Consider the following 24,361-nt stretch of genomic DNA (forward strand, 5'->3'; position numbering starts at 1 on the left):
ATACATAAAAACTCTATCTACTCACTGTCAACACTGGAGTGAGTCAATGTACATGTCACCTCTATATGTCTATTCACTGTCAACACTGGAGTGAGTCAATGTACATGTCCCTTTTTTCTAGTCACTGTCAACACTGGAGTGTGTCAATGTACATGTCACTTTTTTCTACTCACTGTCAACACTGGAGTGAGTCCATGTAGATGTCTGCTCTATCTACTCACTCTCCACACTGGAGAGAATCAGTGCAGATATCACCACTATCAACTCATTGTCAACACTGGAGTGAGTCAGTGTAGATATCACCTCTATCAACTCACTGTCAACACTGGAGTGAGTCAATGTACATGTCACCTCTATCTACTCACTGTCAACACTGGAGTGAGTCAATGTATATGTCACCTCTATCTACTGACTGTCAACACTGGAGTGAGTCATTGTACATGTCATTGTACATGTCACCTCTATATATCTCTTCACTGTCAATACTGGAGTGAGTCAATGTATATGTCACCTCTATCTACTAACTGTCAACACTGGAGTGAGTCAATGTACATTTCACCTCTATTTATCTCTTCACTGTCAACACTGGAGTGAGTCAATGTGCATGTCACCTCTATCTACTCACTGTCAACTCTGGAGTGAGTCCATGTAGTTTTCACCTCTATCTACTCACTGTCAACACTGGAGTGAGTCAATGTACATGTAACCTCTATTTATCTCATCACTGTCAACACTGGAGTGAGTCAATGTACATATCAGCTTTATTTACTCACTCTCCACACTGGAGAGAGTCAGTCTAGATATCACCTCTATCAACTCACTGTCAACACTGGAGTGAGTCAATGTATATGTCACCTCTATCTACTAACTGTCAACACTGGAGTGAGTCAATGTACATTTCACCTCTATTTATCTCTTCACTGTCAACACTGGAGTGAGTCAATGTGCATGTCACCTCTATATATCTCTTCACTGTCAATACTGGAGTGAGTCAATGTATATGTCACCTCTATCTACTAACTGTCAACACTGGAGTGAGTCAATGTACATTTCACCTCTATTTATCTCTTCACTGTCAACACTGGAGTGAGTCAATGTGCATGTCACCTCTATCTACTCACTGTCAACTCTGGAGTGAGTCCATGTAGTTTTCACCTCTATCTACTCACTGTCAACACTGGAGTGAGTCAATGTACATGTCACCTCTATATATCTCATCACTGTCAACACTGGAGTGAGTCAATGTACATGTCACCTCTATCAACTCACTGTCAACACTCCAGTGAGTCAATGTACATGTCACCTCTATATATCTCATCACTGTCAACACTGGAGTGAGTCAATATACATAACAACTCTATCTACTCACTCTCAACACTGGAGTGAGTCAATGTACATGTCACCTCTATATGTCTATTCACTGTCAACACTGGAGTGAGTCAATGTACATGTCACTTTTTTCTAGTCACTGTCAACACTGGAGTGAGTCCATGTAGATGTCAGCTCTATCTACTCACTCTCCACACTGGAGAGAGTCAGTGTAGATATCAACTCTATCAACTCACTGTCTACTCACTCTCCACACTGGAGAGAGTCAGTGTAGATATCACCTCTATCAACTCACTGGAATGAGTCAATGTACATGTCACCTCTATATATCTCTTCACTGTCAACACTGGAGTGAGTCAATGTACATGTCAGCTCTATGAACTCACTGTCAACACTGGAGTGAGTCAATGTACATGTCACCTCTATATATCTCATTACTGTCAAAAATGGAGTGAGTCAATGTATATGTCACCTCTTTCTACTCAATGTCAACACTGGAGTGAGCCAATGTATATGTCACCTCTATCTACTGACTGTCAACACTGGAGTGAGTCAATGTACATGTCACCTCTATCTACTCACTGTCAACACTGGAGTGTGTCCATGTAGATGTCAGCTCTTTCTACTCACTCTCCACACTGGAGAGAGTCAGTGTAGATATCAACTCTATCAACTCACTGTCAAAACTGGAGTGAGTCAATGTACAAGTCACCTCTATCTACTCACTGTCAATACTGGAGTGAGTCAATGTATATGTCACCTCTATCTACTCACTGTCAATACTGGAGTGAGTCAATGTACATGTCACCTCTATCTACTCACTGTCAACACTGGAGTGAGTCAATGCACATATCAGCTCTATTTACTCACTCTCCACACTGGAGAGAGTCAGTCTAGATATCACCTCTATCAACTCACTGTCAACACTGGAGTGAGTCAATGTACATGTCATCTCTATCTACTCACTGTCAACACTGGAGTCGGTCAATGTATATGTCACCTCTATCTACTGACTGTCAACACTGGAGTGAGTCAATGTACATGTCACCTCTATATATCTCATCACTGTCAACACTGCAGTGAGTCAATGTATATGACATCTCTATCTACTCACTGTCAACAATGGAGTGAGTCAATGTACATGTCACCTCTATATATCTCATCACTGTCAACACTGGAGTGAGTCAATGTACATGTCACCTCTATCTACTCACTGTCAACACTGGAGTGAGTCAATGTATATGTCACCTCTATCTACTGAATGACAACACTGGAGTGAGTCAATGTACATGTCACCTCTATATATCTCATCACTGTCAACACTGGAGTGAGTGAATGTATATGTCACCTCTATCTACTCACTGTCAACAATGGAGTGAGTCAATGTACATGTCACCTCTATATATCTCATCACTGTCAACACTGGAGTGAGTCAATGTACATGTCACCTCTATCTACTCACTGTTAACACTGGAGTGAGTCCATGTAGATCTCAGCTCTATCTACTCACTCTCCACACTGGAGAGTGTCAGTGTAGATATCACCTCTATCAACTCACTGTCAAAACTGGAGTGAGTCAATGTACATGTCACTTCCATCTACTCACTGTCAACACTGGAGTGAGTCAATGTATATGTCACCTCTATCTACGCACTGTCAACACTCGAGTGAGGCAATGTACATGTCACCTCTATCTACTCACTGTCAACACTGGAGTGAGTCAGTGCACATATCAACTCTATCTACTCACTGTCAACACTGGAGTGAGTCAATGTACATGTCACCTCTATCTACTCACTGTCAACACTGGAGTGAGTCAATGTACATGTCACCTCTATCTACTCACTTTCAACACTGGAGTGAGTCAATGTACATGTCAGCTCTATGAACTCACTGTCAACACTGGAGTGAGTCAATGTACATGTCACCTCTATATATCTCATTACTGTCAAAAATGGAGTGAGTCAATGTATATGTCACCTCTATCTACTCACTGTCAACACTGGAGTGAGTCAATGTACATGTGACCTCTATTTATCTCTTCACTGTCAACACTGGAGTGAGTCAATGTGCATGTCACCTCTATCTACTCACTGTCAACTCTGGAGTGAGTCCATGTAGTTTTTAGCTCTATCTACGCACTGTCAACACTGGAGTGAGGCAATGTACATCCAACCTCTATCTCATCACTGTCAACACTGGAGGGAGTCAATGTACATGTCACCTCTATCTACTCACTGTCAGCACTGGAGTGAGTCAATGTACATGTCACCTCTATATGTCTATTCACTGTCAACATTGGAGTTAGTCAATGTACATGTCACCTCTATCTACTCACTGTCAACACTGGAGTGAGTCAATGTATATGTCATCTCTATCTACGCACTGTCAACACTTGAGTGAGTCAATGTACATGTCACCTCTATCTACTCACTGTCAACACTGGAGTGAGTCAATGCACATATCAACTCTATCTACTCACTGTCAACACTGGAGTGAGTCAATATACTTGTCAGCTCTATCTACTCACTGTCAATACTGGAGTGAGTCAATGTATATGTCACCTCTATCTACTCACTGTCAACACTGGAATAAGTCACTGTACATGTCACCTCTATATATCTCATTACTGTCAAAAATGGAGTGAGTCAATGTATATGTCACCTTATCTACTCACTGTCAACACTGGAGTGAGTCAATGTACATGTCACCTCTATCTACTCACTGTCAACACTTGAGTGAGTCAATGTACATGTCACCTCTATATATCTCATCACTGTCAACACTGGAGTGAGTCAATATACATAACAGCTCTATCTACTCACTGTCAACACTGGAGTGAGTCAATGTACATGTCACCTCTATATGTCTAATCACTGTCAACACTGGAGTGACTCCATGCACATGTCACTTTTTTCTACTCACTGTCAACACTGGAGTGAGTCCATGTAGATGTCAGCTCTATCTACTCACTCTCCACACTGGAGAGAGTCAGTGTAGATATCACCTCTATCAACTCACTGTCAACACTGGAGTGAGTCAATGTACATGTCACCTCTATCTACTCACTGTCAACACTGGAGTGAGTGAATGTATATGTCACCTCTATCTACTGACTGTCAACACTGGAGTGAGTCATTGTACATGTCACCTCTATATATCTCTTCACTGTCAACACTCGAGTGAGTCAATGTACATGTCACCTCTATATATCTCATCACTGTCAACACTGGAGTGAGTCAATATACATAACAACTCTATCTACTCACTGTCAACACTGGAGTGAGTCAATGTACATGTCACCTCTATATGTCTATTCACTGTCAACACTGGAGTGAGTCAATGTACATGTCCCTTTTTTCTAGTCACTGTCAACACTGGAGTGAGTCCATGTACATGTCACTTTTTTCTACTCACTGTCAACACTGGAGTGAGTCCATGTAGATGTCAGCTCTATCTACTCACTCTCCACACTGGAGAGAGTCAGTGCAGATATAACCTCTATCAACTCATTGTCAACACTGAAGTGAGTCAGTGTAGATATCACCTCTATCAACTCACTGTCAACACAGGAGTGAGTCAATGTACATGTCACCTCTATCTACTCACTGTCAAAACTGGAGTGAGTCAATGTATATGTCACCTCTATCTACTGACTGTCAACACTGGAGTGAGTCAATATACATGTCAGCTCTATCTACTCACTGTCAACACTGGAGTGAGTCCATGTAGATCTCAGCTCTATCTACTCACTCTCCTAACTGGAGAGTGTCAGTGTAGATATCACCTCTATCAACTCACTGTCAAAACTGGAGTGAGTCAATGTACATGTCACCTCTATCTACTCACTGTCAACACTGGAGTGAGTCAATGTATATGTCACCTCTATCTACGCACTGTCAACACAGGAGTGAGGCAATGTACATGTCACCTCTATCTACTCACTGTCAACACTGGAGTGAGTCAGTGCACATATCAACTCTATCTACTCACTGTCAACACTGGAGTGAGTCAATGTACATGTCAGCTCTATCTACTCACTGTCAACACTGGAGTGAGTCAATGTACATGTCACCTCTATCTACTCACTTTCAACACTGGAGTGAGTCAATGTACATGTCAGCTCTAGGAACTCACTGTCAACACTGGAGTGAGTCAATGTACATGTCACCTCTATATATCTCATTACTGTCAAAAATGGAGTGAGTCAATGTATATGTCACCTCTATCTACTCACTGTCAACACTGGAGTGAGTCAATGTACATGTGACCTCTATTTATCTCTTCACTGTCAACACTGGAGTGAGTCAATGTGCATGTCACCTCTATCTACTCACTGTCAACTCTGGAGTGAGTCCATGTAGTTTTCAGCTCTATCTACGCACTGTCAACACTGGAGTGAGACAATGTACATCCCACCTCTATCTCATCACTGTCAACACTGGAGGGAGTCAATGTACATGTCACCTCTATCTACTCACTGTCAGCACTGGAGTGAGTCAATGTACATGTCACCTCTATATGTCTATTCACTGTCAACACTGGAGTGAGTCAATGTACATGTCACTTTTTTCTAGTCACTGTCAACACTGGAGTGAGTCAATGTACATGTCACTTTTTTCTACTCACTGTCAACACCTGAGTGAGTCCATGTAGATGTCAGCTCTATCTACTCACTCTCCACACTGGAGAGAGTCAGTGCAGATATCACCTCTATCAACTCATTGTCAACACTGGAGTGAGTCAGTGTAGATATCACCTCTATCAACTCACTGTCAACACTGGAGTGAGTCAATGTACATGTCACCTCTATCTACTCACTGTCAACACTGGAGTGCATCAATGTATATGTCACCTCTATCTACTGAATGTCAACACTGGAGTGAGTCAATGTACATGTCACCTCTATATATCTCATCACTGTCAACACTGGAGTGAGTCAATGTATATGTCACCTCTATCTACTCTCTGTCAACAATGGAGTGAGTCAATGTACATGTCACCTCTATATATATCATCACTGTCAACACTGGAGTGAGTCAATGTACATGTCACCTCTATCTACTCACTGTCAACACTGGAGTGAGTCCATGTAGATCTCAGCTCTATCTACTCACTCTCCACACTGGAGAGTGTCAGTGTAGACATCACCTCTATCAACTCACTGTCAAAACTGGAGTGAGTCAATGTACATGTCACCTCTATCTACTCACTGTCAACACTGGAGTGAGTCAATGTATATGTCACCTCTATCTACGCACTGTCAACACTGGAGTGAGGCAATGTATATGTCACCTCTATCTACTCACTGTCAACACTGGAGTGAGTCAATGCACATATCAACTCTTTCTACTCACTGTCAACACTGGAGTGAGTCAATGTACATGTCAGCTCTATCTACTCACTGTCAACACTGGAGTGAGTCAATGTACATGTCACCTCTATCTACTCACTGTCAACACTGGAGTGAGTCAATGTACATGTCAGCTCTATGAACTCACTGTCAACACTGGAGTGAGTCAATGTACATGTCACCTCTATATATCTCATTACTGTCAAAAATGGAGTGAGTCAATGTATATGTCACCTCTATCTACTCACTGTCAACACTGGAGTGAGTTAATGTACATGTCACCTCTATATATCTCATCACTGTCAACACTGGAGTGAGTCAATGTACATGTCACCTCTATCTACTCACTGTCAACACTGGAGTGAGTCAATGTACATGTCACCTCTATATGTCTATTGACTGTCAACACTGGAGTGAGTCAATGTACATGTCACCTCTATCTACTCACTGTCAACACTGGAGTGAGTCAATGCACATATCAGCTTTATTTACTCACTCTCCACACTGGAGAGAGTCAGTCTAGATATCACCTCTATCAACTCACTGTCAACACTGGAGTGAGTTAATGTACATGTCACCTCTATCTACTCACTGTCAACAATGGAGTGAGTCAATGTACATGTCACCTCTATATATCTCATCACTGTCAACACTGGAGTGAGTCAATGTACATGTCACCTCTATCTACTCACTGTCAACACTGGAGTGAGTACAAGTAGATGTCAGCTCTATCTACTCACTCTCCACAATGGTGAGTGTCAGTGTAGATATCACCTCTCTCAACTCACTGTCAAAACTGGAGTGAGTCAATGTACATGTCAGCTCTATCTACTCACTGTCAACACTGGAGTGAGTCAATGTACATGTCACCTCTATCTACTCACTGTCAACACTGGAGTGAGTCAATGTACATGTCAGCTCTATGAACTCACTGTCAACACTGGAGTGAGTCAATGTACATGTCACCTCTATATATCTCATTACTGTCAAAAATGGAGTGAGTCAATGTATATGTCACCTCTATCTACTCACTGTCAACACTGGAGTGAGTTAATGTACATGTCACCTCTATATATCTCATCACTGTCAACACTGGAGTGAGTCAATGTACATGTCACCTCTATATATCTCATTACTGTCAAAAATGGAGTGAGTCAATGTATATGTCACCTCTATCTACTCACTGTCAACACTGGAGTGAGTTAATGTACATGTCACCTCTATATATCTCATCACTGTCAACACTGGAGTGAGTCAATGTACATGTCACCTCTATATATCTCATTACTGTCAAAAATGGAGTGAGTCAATGTACATGTCACCTCTATCTACTCACTGTCAACACTGGAGTGAGTCAATGTATATGTCTTCTCTATCTACTGAATGTCAACACTGGAGTGAGTCAATGTACATGTCACCTCTATATATCTCATCACAGTCAACACCGGAGTGAGTCCATGTAGATGTCACCTCTATCTACTCACTGTCAACAATGGAGTGAGTCCATGTAGATCTCAGCTCTATCTACTCACTCTCCACACTGGAGAGTGTCAGTGTAGATATCACCTCTATCAACTCACTGTCAAAACTGGAGTGAGGCAATGTACATGTCACCTCTATCTACTCACTGTCAACACTGGAGTGAGTCAATGTATATGTCACCTCTATCTACTCACTGTCAACACTGGAGTGAGTCAATGTACATGTCACCTCTATCTACTCACTGTCAACACTGGAGTGAGTCAATGCACATATCAGCTTTATTTACTCACTCTCCACACTGGAGAGAGTCAGTCTAGATATCACCTCTATCAACTCACTGTCAACACTGGAGTGAGTTAATGTACATGTCACCTTTATCTACTCACTGTCAACAATGGAGTGAGTCAATGTACATGTCACCTCTATATATCTCATCACTGTCAACACTGGAGTGAGTCAATGTACATGTCACCTCTATCTACTCACTGTCAACACTGGAGTGAGTACAAGTAGATGTCAGCTCTATCTACTCACTCTCCACAATGGAGAGTGTCAGTGTAGATATCACCTCTATCAACTCACTGTCAAAACTGGAGTGTGTCCATGTAGATGTCAGCTCTTTCTACTCAGTCTCCACACAGGAGAGAGTCAGTGTAGATATCAACTCTATCAACTCACTGTCAAAACTGGAGTGAGTCAATGTACAAATCACCTCTATCTACTCACTGTCAACACTGGAGTGAGTCAATGTATATGTCACCTCTATCTACTCACTGTCAACACTGGAGTGAGTCAATGGACATGTCACCTCTATCTACTCACTGTCAACACTGGAGTGAGTCAATGTATATGTTACCTCTATCTACTGAATGTCAACACTGGAGTGAGTCAATGTACATGTCACCTCTATATATCTCATCACTGTCAACACTGCAGTGAGTCAATGTATATGTCACCTCTATCTACTCACTGTCAACAATGGAGTCAGTCAATGTACATGTCACCTCTATATATCTCATCACTGTCAACACTGGAGTGAGTCAATGTACATGTCACCTCTATCTACTCACTGTCAACACTGGAGTGAGTCCATGTAGATCTCAGCTCTATCTACTCACTCTCCACACTGGAGAGTGTCAGTGTAGACATCACCTCTATCAACTCACTGTCAACACTGGAGTGAGTCAATGCACATATCAACTCTATCTACTCACTGTCAACACTGGAGTCAGTCAATGTACATGTCAGCTCTATCTACTCACTGTCAACACTGGAGTGAGTCAATGTACATGTCACCTCTATCTACTCACTGTCAACACTGGAAAGAGTCAATGTACATGTCAGCTCTATGAACTCACTGTCAACACTGGAGTGAGTCAATGTACATGTCACCTCTATATATCTCATTACTGTCAAAAATGGAGTGAGTCAATGTATATGTCACCTCTATCTACTCACTGTCAACACTGGAGTGAGTTAATGTACATGTCACCTCTATATATCTCATCACTGTCAACACTGGAGTGAGTCAATGTACATGTCACCTCTATATATCTCATTACTGTCAAAAATGGAGTGAGTCAATGTACATGTCACCTCTATCTACTCACTGTCAACACTGGAGTGAGTCAATGTATATGTCTTCTCTATCTACTGAATGTCAACACTGGAGTGAGTCAATGTACATGTCACCTCTATATATCTCATCACAGTCAACACTGGAGTGAGTCAATGTATATGTCACCTCTATCTACTCACTGTCAACAATGGAGTGAGTCCATGTAGATCTCAGCTCTATCTACTCACTCTCCACACTGGAGAGTGTCAGTGTAGATATCACCTCTATCAACTCACTGTCAAAACTGGAGTGAGGCAATGTACATGTCACCTCTATCTACTCACTGTCAACACTGGAGTGAGTCAATGTATATGTCACCTCTATCTACTCACTGTAAACACTGGAGTGAGTCAATGTACATGTCAGCTTTATTTACTCACTCTCCACGCTGGAGAGAGTCAGTCTAGATATCACCTCTATCAACTCACTGTCAACACTGGAGTGAGTTAATGTACATGTCACCTCTATCTACTCACTGTCAACAATGGAGTGAGTCAATGTACATGTCACCTCTATATATCTCATCACTGTCAACACTGGAGTGAGTCAATGTACATGTCACCTCTATCTACTCACTGTCAACACTGGAGTGAGTACAAGTAGATGTCAGCTCTATCTACTCACTCTCCACAATGGAGAGTGTCAGTGTAGATATCACCTCTATCAACTCACTGTCAAAACTGGAGTGTGTCCATGTAGATGTCAGCTCTTTCTACTCAGTCTCCACACAGGAGAGAGTCAGTGTAGATATCAACTCTATCAACTCACTGTCAAAACTGGAGTGAGTCAATGTACAAATCACCTCTATCTACTCACTGTCAACACTGGAGTGAGTCAATGTATATGTCACCTCTATCTACTCACTGTCAACACTGGAGTGAGTCAATGGACATGTCACCTCTATCTACTCACTGTCAACAATGGAGTGAGTCAATGCACATATCAGCTCTATTTACTCACTCTCCACACTGGAGAGAGTCAGTCTAGATATCACCTCTATCAACTCACTGTCAACACTGGAGTGAGTCAATGTACATGTCATCTCTATCTACTCACTGTCAACACTGGAGTGAGTCAATGTATATGTCACCTCTATCTACTGACTGTCAACACTGGAGTGAGTCAATGTACATGTCACCTCTATATATCTCATCACTGTCAACACTGGAGTGAGTCAATGTATATGTCATCTCTATCTACTCACTGTCAACAATGGAGTGAGTCAATGTACATGTCACCTCTATATATCTCATCACTGTCAACACTGGAGTGAGTCAATGTACATGTCACCTCTATCTACTCACTGTTAACACTGGAGTGAGTCAATGTATATGTCACCTCTATCTACTCACTGTCAACACTGGAGTGAGTCAATGTACATGTCACCTCTATATATCTCATCACTGTCAACACTGGAGTGAGTCAATGTATATGTCACCTCTATCTACTCACTGTCAACAATGGAGTGAGTCAATGTACATGTCACCTCTATATATCTCATCACTGTCAACACTGGAGTGAGTCAATGTACATGTCACCTCTATCTACTCACTGTCAACACTGGAGTGAGTCCATGTAGATCTCAGCTCTATCTACTCACTCTCCACACTGGAGAGTGTCAGTGTAGATATCACCTCTATCGGCGAACGAAAACCGTTATATTTGCAATCAAATGGAATGACTCGTGTGGGCAAATAAATATGTTCGCAATCCACAAACAATCATTTTTTTAATGGCGAACATTTACCACCCCGCGGCAATCGTGTCAACACGGGGGTTCCCCTAGCAATAAACTCGCATCTAAATTCACTACTGTTCTACGGTCGGCTAGCCACAATGGCTAGACGGGACCCTAGTGGAATGGTTCATGCCATAAAAATCTAACAACCGAACACAAATTAAGACGGGCCGACCTTGTATTTACGGTCTGGTGAACACAGCTCAATGGCCGCTCATTAACTCAAATTTCACATCTCACTGTTTTGTTTTATCTCACTATTCATTTGATAATTTTGTCAACTTCAACTGGAACCCGGTCCCGAGTTACACGCATGGCACAGGTGTGTGCAACGGGTTGCACACGCGCTGCACACCCGTTACACCCGTGTCCAACGGGTGCTCACCCCGTGTGCAACCCGTTGAGCACCCGTGTCACATGCGTGTTACACGCGTTCTCAACGCGTGTTAGGGGAATGAACTTTTAGGCAGTAGTGTACATGTAAGTATTGGAATGTGACAGAGAAGAGAAGACATCGTCACCTTCCTTCTTCTGGGGATGTGAGTGGGAGACGTCCTCATCGACCTCAGGTTTGTCTTTGCATGGTACGTCATGATCAGTCGTCCCTCCAGGCGCTGTTTCTGCGAACACATGATGACAAGAGAAAATCTATCATGTCAGTTTAGATTAAATGCATTCGCATGCCAGTGACAGCACAATCCAAAAACCTTTTAGGGAGTTCCGACAAAAGACAGGTCAGTAGTGATTTACCTTGATCAGATAAGCGACCTATGCATTTCCATCAAAGTGGGGTAAGTCTTGCAACTGGATCACCAGGATGCCCAGTCACCTCTCTAAACGACTGGTGCAAATCCAAATGATCAACTCCGGTAGGCAATTCAACCCTGCAAGGCTTTGATACTTTTGGGAATGGTACACTTTACAAATGTGTCCATTTGTTTCTATGCTTTTGCCAGTCAATCACTTGCAACTTGCCAGTCACAGCATTAGTTGCCATTGCAGACATCTGAATACTAAGATCACCACTGATACTTTCAAGCTTAAATTCTACTGGTTTTGTCTCAAACGATTCTGTGTGACCATTTAAAACATTTACAAAGATCTTCTCTGGCTCACCCTGTAAACCCAACTCAGCTGCAATGTCGGCATTAATGTAAGACTTTGTGCTCGCATCATCCAACAAAGCGTTTACTGTAATGGTCCCATTTTTCAATACCACTGGACAGTGCGAAGAACTATCAAAGTGTTTGACGTCGGTGGCATTGTTGCATGAGATGTTTCAGTTTGATCACGTTTTTGAGATTTTGATTTTTCTGCATCGTGACCAAAATTTACCACTGACTTATCAACTTGTGGTTTAGCTATATCTCTGTTTTGGTAGGTACGCGACATCTTGTCAATGAACCCATTCTTTCCAGAGTTTTCATTATGCATAGTCTGTAATAGTCTCTGATGTTTGCGACTGCAACATCCAAAATGACAGCAGTTTTTTTCTAGATCCTGAACATGGCCTTCAGGAATTGGCTTGAAATTACTAATTTCCTCAATTTGGATTGCAATCTGCCGCCTCTTCCCACCAAACTTTCTTTCAAGACATTCTAGTGCAACATCATAAGCTACTGAGCTGTGGCCTAAAGACTGAATTGATTTCAACGCTTAGCCCGAGAGAAATTGGCATAATTGCAACAACTTGTACTCAAGTGTGGCTTGGTATTGATCAATGCAAATCATAAAAGCAGCCTTCTAACTTTGATATGTTTTTATATCAGCTGAGAATACAGGTATCGACACACGTTTCAACTGTTTCCACATGTCATTCCCTATGGCCTTATTATCTGACTTACCTGGGCATTTTGTTCTACCAACATGCAATGCTAGCTCATCCTTCTGACCATGATTGTGTCCTTCAAAGACCAAATGTTCATGGTCGGCTACTTCAGATAGCTGCTGAGATACAACACTTTGTTGTTTTATAATTTGAGATCTTCTTGGTATGCAATATAGCCTGCCTAACCTTCTACTGGACACAGAGCTATTTCCTGAACAGTTAGACCCTGATCTGCTTTGCAAATATCCCTTTACAGATTCAAGAGTTAATTTATTTTCCTCCTCAAAATTATCTATTTCTTGATCCAACTTTTTAACATTACCACATTCTTCCAGTTTAAAATATACCATAACATCCTTTGCTTTCACAAAATGAGCATTCATTTGGTCGACACCATTACTTCCCTCTTTCTGTGATGGTTGATCCTGACTTTCTATCAAAGTAGTAAGATTATTCCTAGCTTTTGCACAACCAGATTTGGCTGCTGCCTTTCGTTGTTTTAACACACGAATTCGTTCCGCTGTCTCCGAGACAGATCCAGTTTCCAACAAAGCTGTTCTATAGTGGCTATCTATTCCAGTATCCAACATAGTTGGTCTACACTGGCTATCTATTCCAGTATCCGACATAACTGCTCTACACTGGCTATCTATTCAAGTTTCCAACATAGTTGGTCTGCACTGGCTATCTATTCCAGTATCCGTAGTTGGTATACACTGGCTATCTATTCCAGTTTCCGACATAGTTGGTCTACACTGGCTATCTATTCCAGTTTCCAACATAGTTGGTCTGCACTGGCTATTTATTCCAGTATCCGAAAGTTGGTCTACACTGGCTATCTATTCCAGTTTCCAACATAGTTGGTCTACACTGGCTATCTATTCCAGTTTCTGACGTAGCTGCTCTACACTGGCTATCTATTCTCATTTACGACATAGTTGGTCTACACTGGCTATCTATTCCCATTTCCGACATAGTTGGTCTACACTGGCTATCTATTCCAGTTTCCGACATAGTTGGTCTGCACTGGCTATCTATTCCAGTTTCCGACATAGCTGCTCTACACTGGCTATCTATTCCAGTTTCCGACATAGCTGCTCTACACTGGCTATCTATTCCAGTATCCATAGATGGTCCAAGCTGTCTATCTAATATTTAAATACCGTTTTGCATTTAAATACATTCCTAAACATGTTTAGATCGGAACATGTCTTGTATGTGTTTATATTCTAAACACATATTTTATAGTGTAAGTACACATATTTGAGTGTCTGCTTGTACTAGTCCGGACTAATGCCAGTTTTATAGTGCTAGCCTACTGAGATACCATGCCACAGTTTAACATGAACGCCCTTGCATACTGACTCTGAGCAGACCAGTCCTTCTTTTATCCCCTTAATGACGAGCGCTAGGCAGGGTAACAACAAGCACATGTGTCAACGTCTTTTGGTATGAGAGGGATCAAACCATCGACATTCTTCCGGGCAGACGCTCTATCCACTACAACACGACGTATTAGGAATAAACACTTTGTATTTAGCTTTCCAAAGCTTGCAAAATACAATGTGCATTCTAAATTTAGGTCGCCGCGAATAGCTGCAAAATTGCTGATGCGGCGTTAAGCAATATTCATTCACTCACTCTAAATTTAGGATATAAACAATCCCAAAACACAATCGCGTGATAACCTTTTTTACAGTAAAAAATGACACATCACATGAAACTACGAAACATCAACCCCAAAGCGGTTCTCTTCAATTTTTAGCATCTCGAGAAGCACCAATTTTTAAACTGCCCAAGGATAGTAACCATCTCAAAAGACACTCGCGTGATTACTTCCGGATATTTGCTCCAATTTAGTGAAACGTCAGCAGTGATTAATATCCTCACACATATAATGTTTCAAATTTAAGTGCAAGTAACTTGCAGACAACTCGTTTCCTATAAGCGCTTGATACTGAATTGGATTGATATGAACCTGAATCAATACACAAGTTACATACACATACAGACCAGCCTTTGGCGCCATGAAACAACATCCAACTATACAAGTTGAATATCAATAGTCTGTCCTTACACAGACATCAGTACAAATACAAACATGATACACTCTAAGTATACAAGTACAATACAATACCTTGGTCTTTCCTCGCTGCTGCTGCATCTACTTTCATTGATTCCGACTTCATTGTGATATCCGTGACACGTGCATCAAATTCTTGGATAAACTTCAAAATGATTTCTTTAAGACTTGTATATCTACACAGCATATCATCGGCTAAATCCTCTGTCTCATGTCCGAAGACAAACATCCACCGGTCGAACTGTATGCTGGTCAGGCGTCCATGAGTTGCAAACTGCTCCTTCAACGCAGATAACCGTTGTCGGAATTTGTGATGGTTGATATCGGGGCAGTATTTGTCGGGTATAAGTGTACAGATCCAGGATGTTTTATGACACCACGAGGAGGTGTCGTGGAAAGTAACCCTCAGCACACGTCCTCCGCCTTGTGTCAAGAACAGCGTAACTGTGAAAACACATTAAGAAGGAAAAGTCAAGTAAACTTTCAGGATAAATTTTATATCTACTCATGGAAAACGATTTGCTTCATATAAAGTGGTGTAAATGTTATGCTTTTGAAAATAGCAACATAATATTTGATCATTTGTCTAATCAATGTTTTATCATAATTCATTGATAAAACCCACACCTGGTAAGAAGAAGAAGAGTGACAAGCTCTAACAAAGGGGTGGTGAAAAATACTCCTGTCATAGACAACATCTCATCCCCCCAGGATGTTGTGGCCCCTCAACTTCTTGCATACGGCTCTGCCATAACTGGTATGAACCTAATAATTGTCCAAGCTGTTAATGTTCCAGTTTAGTATCAATTCCTTTGATGCATCCACAGAATAGGGTTGTCTTGTTGACGTGACGTCACACGTGGACAACCAGTCCGTGGCAAGCCATGAGTGTTTCCTTGCTGTTCATAACGTCTCCACAAAGATGATATCGTGTTTTGATGAACATTGAAATGTTTGGCATCTTCGTTTTGCGTAATTCCTGTTTGCAGCCAGCCCATGGTGCGTAGACATTTATTTCCAGTAAGCTGTGGCATTGTATAAGCCGTGAAACAAAAGTATTTTTATGAGCATCGAATAGTTACACAATCATTGTGTGCTGTTAACTTTCAACCTTGTGTGTAAGTGTCATGCTCACTTACTCACTCAAGCAGACTATGGAACAGTAACCAACATCCGGGCATCCAAGGTCAACGACAAGAGTATAGGGTCAGTTGATCCGAAATCATTCTATACTATATCTATCTAAAACGGCGAATCAAATTGCTGCAAACTTGCATCAGGCTGCTAGAATACAAGTCTTGGGTCAGGTGATTAGAAATCGTCTACATGCAGCTCATCTCCATGCTCGACAGCTCGCCACTTAAGACGAGGACCTGCCCCTCTGCAACCAAGCGTAGAACTGAGTGCCTCAGAACGTTACGAGTTTTTGTAGGATTGGACCCAAAATTCGGCGATGGGGTCGCTATAGGATCCTAAAGAGCGCTAATTGAGCGCCAGTGGATCTCCACAGGTCGCCGAGATCGCTCTCGGATCGGAGTAGAGCGCATTAGATCGCAATGATAGAGAGCCACTGGATCGCATCCTGATTGCTGGAACTGATCGTGCAAGATAGCAACAATTTGGGTTTTTGGTTATGATCAAGGGTCTTCAAGTCGCTATCTCATCACATAGATTTCTATTGGATCGCAACATGAGCGCTATCTGATCGTAATCAGATCGTAAGTGCCCCAAGATAGCCGAAAAGTGAGGAAACGTATGGCGCCCCCTCAGAGCGTGTAGAGCGCAGAAGAGAATCGCCTGGTGGAATGGGGGTATTACACATCGATATAGTGCTAACAGGCGTCAATGGTGTACACACCGTCGCAACATGGGTAATGATCGCTGGCCATGTGCCATGTTTTCCAATGAGTCATGATTGGCTTTGAACTTTGAAGTGAACATCAAAGTGAATGTAAGTCAATGTTAACCTGCGACCTGGCATCATTACGACTGACCCAATCCCAATACATATTGTGCAAGGAATGGCCACCAAACAATACTATCGGGACAACATACTGACACCCTTTGTTGTCCCGGCCGCAAGGCATGTGAGTAAACGTTTTTTCTTTCAAAATTTTAAGTTATTTCCGAGTATCCCCTACTTTTTAATGGGTTTTAGACCATCAGTCACGCATTTTGAATTATGGGGTATCAAATCATTTAGTCATATTTTATACATCATTGCCAATGAGGTTTTAATGAAACCTCTTCCGTAGATAAATGAGACTGAATATTCTCCTGCGTTGACGTTGTATATTATACTGAACACAGTGTTAGTAGACATCCTTCCATCAAGGACAGGCGTGGGGAACGTAAAAGGTGAAGTGAGAGTAGCTCACGTTTATTATCCGGGAAATTTGCTTCGAAGGTGCCATCTTCTACAACAAAAACAAAATGCACGTTATTCATTAAATAAACGCAACACAACCCTTTCAATATTCATAAGAAATCTCATCGACTATACGAGCCTGACTATTTCATGAGCATGCGTTTATGACTATCAAACAGTGATAATACAAGGTGTTCGCGAGAAGGTGACCGTATCCTGCTCCAACGGGGGCAGTCATCACAAACACATGCAAAGGGCAAGTGAACTGTTCACTTGAAGAAAAAACACGCAGTGCATCAGACATAACTTTTGTCACAGATGCGTCAAGTTTGGAAATGTCCTAACATATCTGCCATGAACGTTTTAAAAGCTTTATTGTTGCCTTGACTGTTGTAACCTTGATTAAACAACTTTAAGTGAAAGTCGTAGACGCTCTTTGACATCTTGGTAGAAAGAGTGTTCCAGTGTAGCTTAAAAGGCTTGAGCTGATGGAATGTTGCTCGGCATATGTGGAAATTGACTATTGGAAAGTTGAAATCATCCCTCTTATCAAACAATCTTTTTTGAGATGATAGTGAATAATCTTTTTATGAGTGTGCATGTTGGCTTAAGTAAGGCAAACAATTATGGTTGACAAGTAAGTATACTGGCTTCACCCTTTTGTTTGTACTACTGACCTGGCTGGTCAACATGTTAACAACCCTTCTGTGTACATAGCAGACTTCTCCACTCTCCTGTGTTAACATTGCCTCCTACCTGTACATATACTTGTCAACCATACTGTGTACATCACTTGCTTGATAACAGTGTTGTGATACAGAAGTTGTTCATCCATAAATATTTTCCTTACCTAGTACTCCAACTTCTAGATGCCTCTCAAGGAAATGTTGGCGTAAGATGAAAACAACAAGCAGTAACATGACGTCAACGTTTTGTATATTGTAACAATATTTATGACCAGATAAAATAAAAATCTAAAACTGAAATGTCTGGGAATATCTGACCAGTAATACATTGTGCTAAAGCTAATTCGACCAATACATTTGTTAACACTATACAAACGGACAAATTAAAAAAAAACTGTTAACCTTCAGTCGTTGACGCCATAATCCCTGATTTGCCTGTTTTTTTCTGCTTTCCTGAAAAATATTAAACACGTGCTCATTCACGCAAACAAAACAGCATGTATGATTAAATGCAGTATGTTTACACAAGTAAGATAATTACATCCACACTATTTGTTTTTTCTTATTTGTTTAACGCTTCTCCCGAAATGTAAGGTGGATGACAAATTTACAATTTCTCCACAGTTAGTTATATTTCCTATTTACCGGGTGAGTGAGTTTCGCTTATATAAGTAATATACGGACTAGAAAGGCTGAAGTGACATAGATCTGAATTGCAAAGGTGAGTGTATATGTTTGGTACCTGACGAGCAAAAGGGATCCAGAAAAAACAGAACATATTCAAGAGTTTCATAAAATGATTTTAGTATTTATACTTCCCCGTGTTCAAGTCAGGTCATGCAAATGAATAGGGTACGAATAGCGTATAAAAACTCTTTAAATAAGAATCGCAAACGGATATTTTTGGCCATAAATGCAAAATTAGCGGATCAAGAGGGGCAAAAGGAAGAGGTTTCATGTGTTAAAGAGTCAATGAGAAATTTCCCGGAACAAAATGATCGCAACAAGGACATGCAAACCATCAGTCGGGAAACATGTACGATTCGGAAAAACGCTTCAAGTGCAGGGTCAGGGAGCTGCACGTACTGCATGTCCAGCAGCACTATTGACAGTATTAAAGTGCAGGGCTTTTGATTGCATGGCATCTGCGTCAAACGAACAGTGACAGTCAATCGAACCGATCAGCTGGTTTTCAATGTAGCACCCGGCACCATCACAAGGCATTAGGATCGGTTTCAACAGCATTGGTCAACACATGATCGGCCAAGGTCGGGACGACCAAGAGTAACCAGCCCCGCCCATGATCGCTACATCCGACTGTGCCACCTACGCGAAAGGACGACCACAGCCACCCTTAACCGCATCCCAAATACCCGGACTGTGCAGAATTTCCGACCAGACCGTACGAAACTGTTTAAGAGCAGCAGGTTTACAGCAACACGTCCTGTTGGACGCGTCATATTGAGTCGACATCATTGTCAACAATGTCCACATTGGTGTTGTCAACACAGTGTCTGGCCTCAACTGCGATTGAAAGATGTCTGGTTCAGCAACGAATCAAGATTTCTCCTCCGTCGAGGGGATGGACGAGCACAGATCTACATACGTCAGGTAGAACGTTATGCTGGAAACTGTGTACGAGAAGTTGACAGGTTTGGTGGGGGTAGCGTTATGATATGGGCAGCTATCTCTTATCGTGGAAAAGACAGGTTTGATCCATTTCCACGACAATATTATGGCTCAACGATACAACAACGGAATTCTCCTGCCACACGCCCTCCCAACTGCAGCCAACTGCACCAGTGTATTCAAGCAGGTCAATGCTGGACCGCACACAGCCAGGAGCGCAAGAGCATGTCACTCTACAGCAACACACTACACTGTTACACTGCCAATGTATATAACCTACATACCTTACTCAGGGGAGGTAACTCAAGTCATTTTACAGCAACACACTACACTGTTACACTGTCACTGTATATAACCTACATACCTAACTCAGGGGAGGTAACTCATGTCACACTAGCAACACACTACACTGTTACACTGTCACTGTATATTACCTACACTACTGCCTAAAAGTTCATTCCCCTAACACGCGTTGAGAACGCGTGTAACACGCATGTGACACGGGTGCTCAACGGGTTGCACACGGGGTGAGCACCCGTTGGACACGGGTGTGCAACGGGTGTGCGTCGCGTGTGCAACCCGTTGCACACGCGTGTGCCACGCGTGTAACACGGGACCGGGTTCCAGTTGAAGTCGACAAATTTATCAAATGAATAGTGAGATAAAACAAAACAGTGAGATGTGAAATTTGAGTTAATGAGTGGCCATTGAGCTGTGCTCACCAGACCGTAAATACAAGATCGGCCCATCTTAATTAGTGTTCGGTTGCTAGACTTTTATGGCATGAACCGTTCCACTAGGGTCCAGTCTAGCCATTGTGGCTAGCCGACAGTAGAACAGTAGTGAATTTAGATGCGAGTTTATTGCTAGGGGAACCCCCGTGTTGACACGATTGTCGCGGGTTGGTAAATGTTCGCCATTAATAAAATGATTGTTTGTGGATTGCGAACATATTCATTTGCCCACACGAGTCATTCCATTTGAATGCAAATATAACGTTTTTCGTTCGCCAAATTTATGCTTTAGACAGTACAATTATGATATAGCCGTCACCACTACTAATGTCTCATTATTTCACGTAGGAATATGTCCCATTTCACCACACCCCACTTTCTGTGTTGTATTTTGAAAGAATAAATAAAAGAAGGTTTTGTGTGGGACACTTTTATACTAATTATAAGAGGATGTTGTAAATGAATATGAACAGCCATGCTGTCTGACAGTTGATAGAATTTGAGATCTTCACAATCACCGGGTGTGACCATGTTGACAGAATCTCGTTAGGGTTTGTGATTTTTACATTTGCCCAATGACCATGGTGAGTATTGCTGGGGATACCAAACGTAACAGTTTATTATTAGAGGTTGTGAGTACCTATACCACGTAGATAGGATATCTTTAGGATTTTAATCCTTCTTTGAGAGGCATTTAGAAGTTGGAGTACTACGTTAGGAGAAGATTTATGGGTGACTTTAATCCTTTCTTTCTCTGTGGGTAATCCTTTCATGTTGATTGGAGGAAGTCACTCAACCAGGTCATGACAGGTCGTGAGTTTACTCACGAACTACTGTGAGCGTTTTTGGCATGACATCTTTTCTTGTATAAACATAGAAACGATGCTCACTCACTCACTGTTAATCTTCTGCAGTTTGCTGGCAAAGTGGGGATAAACCTCAGTGTCAAAGACGATCAAATTTAGTTCGAATCCTTGTTTATATGTGACATCTCCCAAATGGGGACATTTTCATAAACTTGGCAAGTGATGATGAATTTAAATATTAATATTATTATAGTTTATGAAATTGTTAATAAAACTTTAATAAAATTGTGCTTCACTCTCACGAAAAATATATTGTCTGTGAGTAAATTTATATGTCACGTTACATCGGCATTTTTCAGTGATATTGGGACTACATGAAACATGGCTGGTTTTACATTTCTGATACAGGTGCTTGACTGACTGAGTAGTTCATGATCAATAAGATATGTTTAAATCAGTCAAGTTTGCAACAATAGATGAATAAGTTGATACATTTGGCCCGCAGTTACCGATTACCAACTTAAGACATAGAGACAGGGAGGAGATATATAACCAAACCTATGATCCTGTTGAGACAGTTGACAGTTAGAACGTTGGATTAAATGCGATAACTAATTTGAACATTCCCCAGTTATATCATAAAATACATCATAACTCATAACAGTCCGAGAGACAGTTTCCAGACTTAAACTAGTATTGAAGGGACAATAGCTTTTGACAGTTTAAAAGTAAACTCACCTTAAGGTGCTTGGCAAGTCAAAACTTACCTCCCTGTATATGTTTTTTAGGTTTGACAGCAACTATGCTTGTAGATTTCATAGATAGACATGATTGGTTAGCTAGATGTTATTACAATAAGCGAAAATGTCTTAAAAGTCCACAGTTTGATTAAAAGTACAAAAAGTGTGTTATAGATCTATCAACGTTTTCTTTTATTGAACATAATATTTGCACTATTTTGCTGTAAGCTGTAAATAATCTAGCCTCCCCATGTACGTAACTTACATATATTTATGTATGACCAGAACAGCAAATAAAGTTCTGGTAGATAGGTACCTCGGAGATTTAACGTGCGCTTTCAGACTTTAGCCTATCTCGCACACGGGGAAGCACTTATACTATTAGGGTAAAAAAGCGTAATGATTAAATAAAGAAGTGCAAACAACCCCCCCCCCAAAAAAAAAAAAAAAAAAAAAAAAATTAAGTTTAGTCCTTGTAGTAGTCTCTTGGTCAGCTTCTCATCCTGGGGGTCGGGGTTCTGGTAGAGACTTGGCAAGGAGGGCGGCGGTATTGGCGACGAAGTGGTTTGAGGTCGGTACGCCACTACTCTGGAAGAAGTGTTACAAGTCTGTGTAGTTTGTGATGTCTTACTCGATGTCCTGTCCCCCCTTCTTGTGCACCATGACGAAAGGGACTCCTTGTTTGGCGTAGAGATATTCCTTTGGGGTGTTGATCTGGTCAACCTTGAGATCCTGCCGGGGCTTGTAGTGGTTGATCGGAATGTCTGATTTTTCCACTAGTAAATAAAGTTCTTTGGTATGACCTCTTTTATCCCTGCTGACGTTATCCTAATGTTCCATTTCAGTCTGCCTCACCAAGCGTAAGAAAGCATTGTACATGATAAACCACACTGATGCAATTTTCTATATATATATTTGTAGATATGAAGCATTCTAGTTAATTGTGGATACACTGGGCAGACAGAATTGTGTTTATTTCCAGGCCATCCTGATCGTCGTTTACTACTATAAGGTGTATGGTTGGAGGCAAGATCAAAGGCGCCGCACAGCATTTATTAGATAACAGAGGGGGTCGTCCGTTTCGCTTTGAACAACCACCCCACCTGTCTGTAGGAGTTATATAATCAGTGCGCAAATAACTGTGTCAAATCCACTGCCGGGCTGATGCGGTGTCAGTGTCAGCGATGAACATGAATGCCCAAATCATAGACCTGTAGCACTCACAAGTTGCTTAGCCAAAATATTTGAAAAGTGTATATTCAATTCTCTGATAACAGCAAATATAACCTTAGAAAAAGATTCAACATACAAACAATCAAATGTAGAACACAGACCTATGCTTATTATCATTTCTTCTGGATATGATCAACCTGCGGAACCCTCTATCCGATGAAGTAACTAATGCTCGCTCATTAAAAGAAATCAAATCCTTAATTAATCGTTCTGATGCAATTATTAATAATTTTGACTTCAAATATTTTCATAGATCATGCCAAATTGTCCACTGTCGCCTTAGGCTCGGCTGCAGTGACTTAAACGCTGATAAGTTTAGACGACATGTATCAGACATACCAGACTGCACTTGTGGATATCACCTTGAAGATGCAATTCACTTTTTCTATAACTGTTAAAAAATACGATAATATCAGAAACACTGTGTATTTCTACACACATGGGTATGGTCTAAACATGATATTACATGGCAGTAGTTAAGCAGTTCTACAAACATGACTCTTCTTAAATCAGTTCATGACATCATTGTCAAAAGCAAAAGGTTTGAGTAGCTTAATTTTATGCATGTAGTAAAGGAAAACTGCATTACCTTATTTCACAGACACCACTTGCTTCAGTGTACTGGCTTCGTGTATTTCATTTGTGCATTTTGTATGTTTATGTTCATCACTCTCTTATATATATATATCCAGCTGTTGTTAAGTTGTTACCTGGAGAGGTATTACATAAGCAAG

General features: G+C 41.3%; 1 protein-coding gene and 1 long non-coding RNA gene across 3 annotated transcripts in view; both read right to left on the minus strand.

Annotated features, from left to right (window-relative positions):
- LOC139477925 (E3 ubiquitin-protein ligase mib1-like) overlaps positions 1 to 15,622 on the minus strand; it is a 54,969-nt gene extending 39,347 nt beyond the window's left edge. For both annotated transcript variants that reach the window (XM_071260376.1, XM_071260375.1), the window contains exons 1-2: positions 15,486 to 15,622; positions 12,042 to 12,140 (exon numbers count right to left, since the gene is read on the minus strand). In XM_071260376.1, the coding sequence (XP_071116477.1) occupies positions 12,042 to 12,140; positions 15,486 to 15,618 (232 nt within the window). In that variant the 5' untranslated portion in view covers positions 15,619 to 15,622. The remainder of the gene's footprint in view (positions 1 to 12,041; positions 12,141 to 15,485) is intronic.
- A 2,153-nt stretch (positions 15,623 to 17,775) lies between these two features.
- LOC139477928 (uncharacterized) overlaps positions 17,776 to 24,361 on the minus strand; it is an 85,219-nt gene continuing 78,633 nt past the window's right edge. Inside the window, exons 2-3 of the long non-coding RNA XR_011654163.1 lie at positions 18,888 to 18,938; positions 17,776 to 17,848 (exon numbers count right to left, since the gene is read on the minus strand). This is a non-coding gene — a long non-coding RNA (uncharacterized lncRNA). The remainder of the gene's footprint in view (positions 17,849 to 18,887; positions 18,939 to 24,361) is intronic.

Source organism: Haliotis cracherodii, unplaced genomic scaffold (genome assembly GCF_022045235.1).
Source record: "Haliotis cracherodii isolate W230 unplaced genomic scaffold, xgHalCrac1.p SCAF_37, whole genome shotgun sequence".
In the NCBI taxonomy this organism is placed as follows: domain Eukaryota; kingdom Metazoa; phylum Mollusca; class Gastropoda; order Lepetellida; family Haliotidae; genus Haliotis; species Haliotis cracherodii.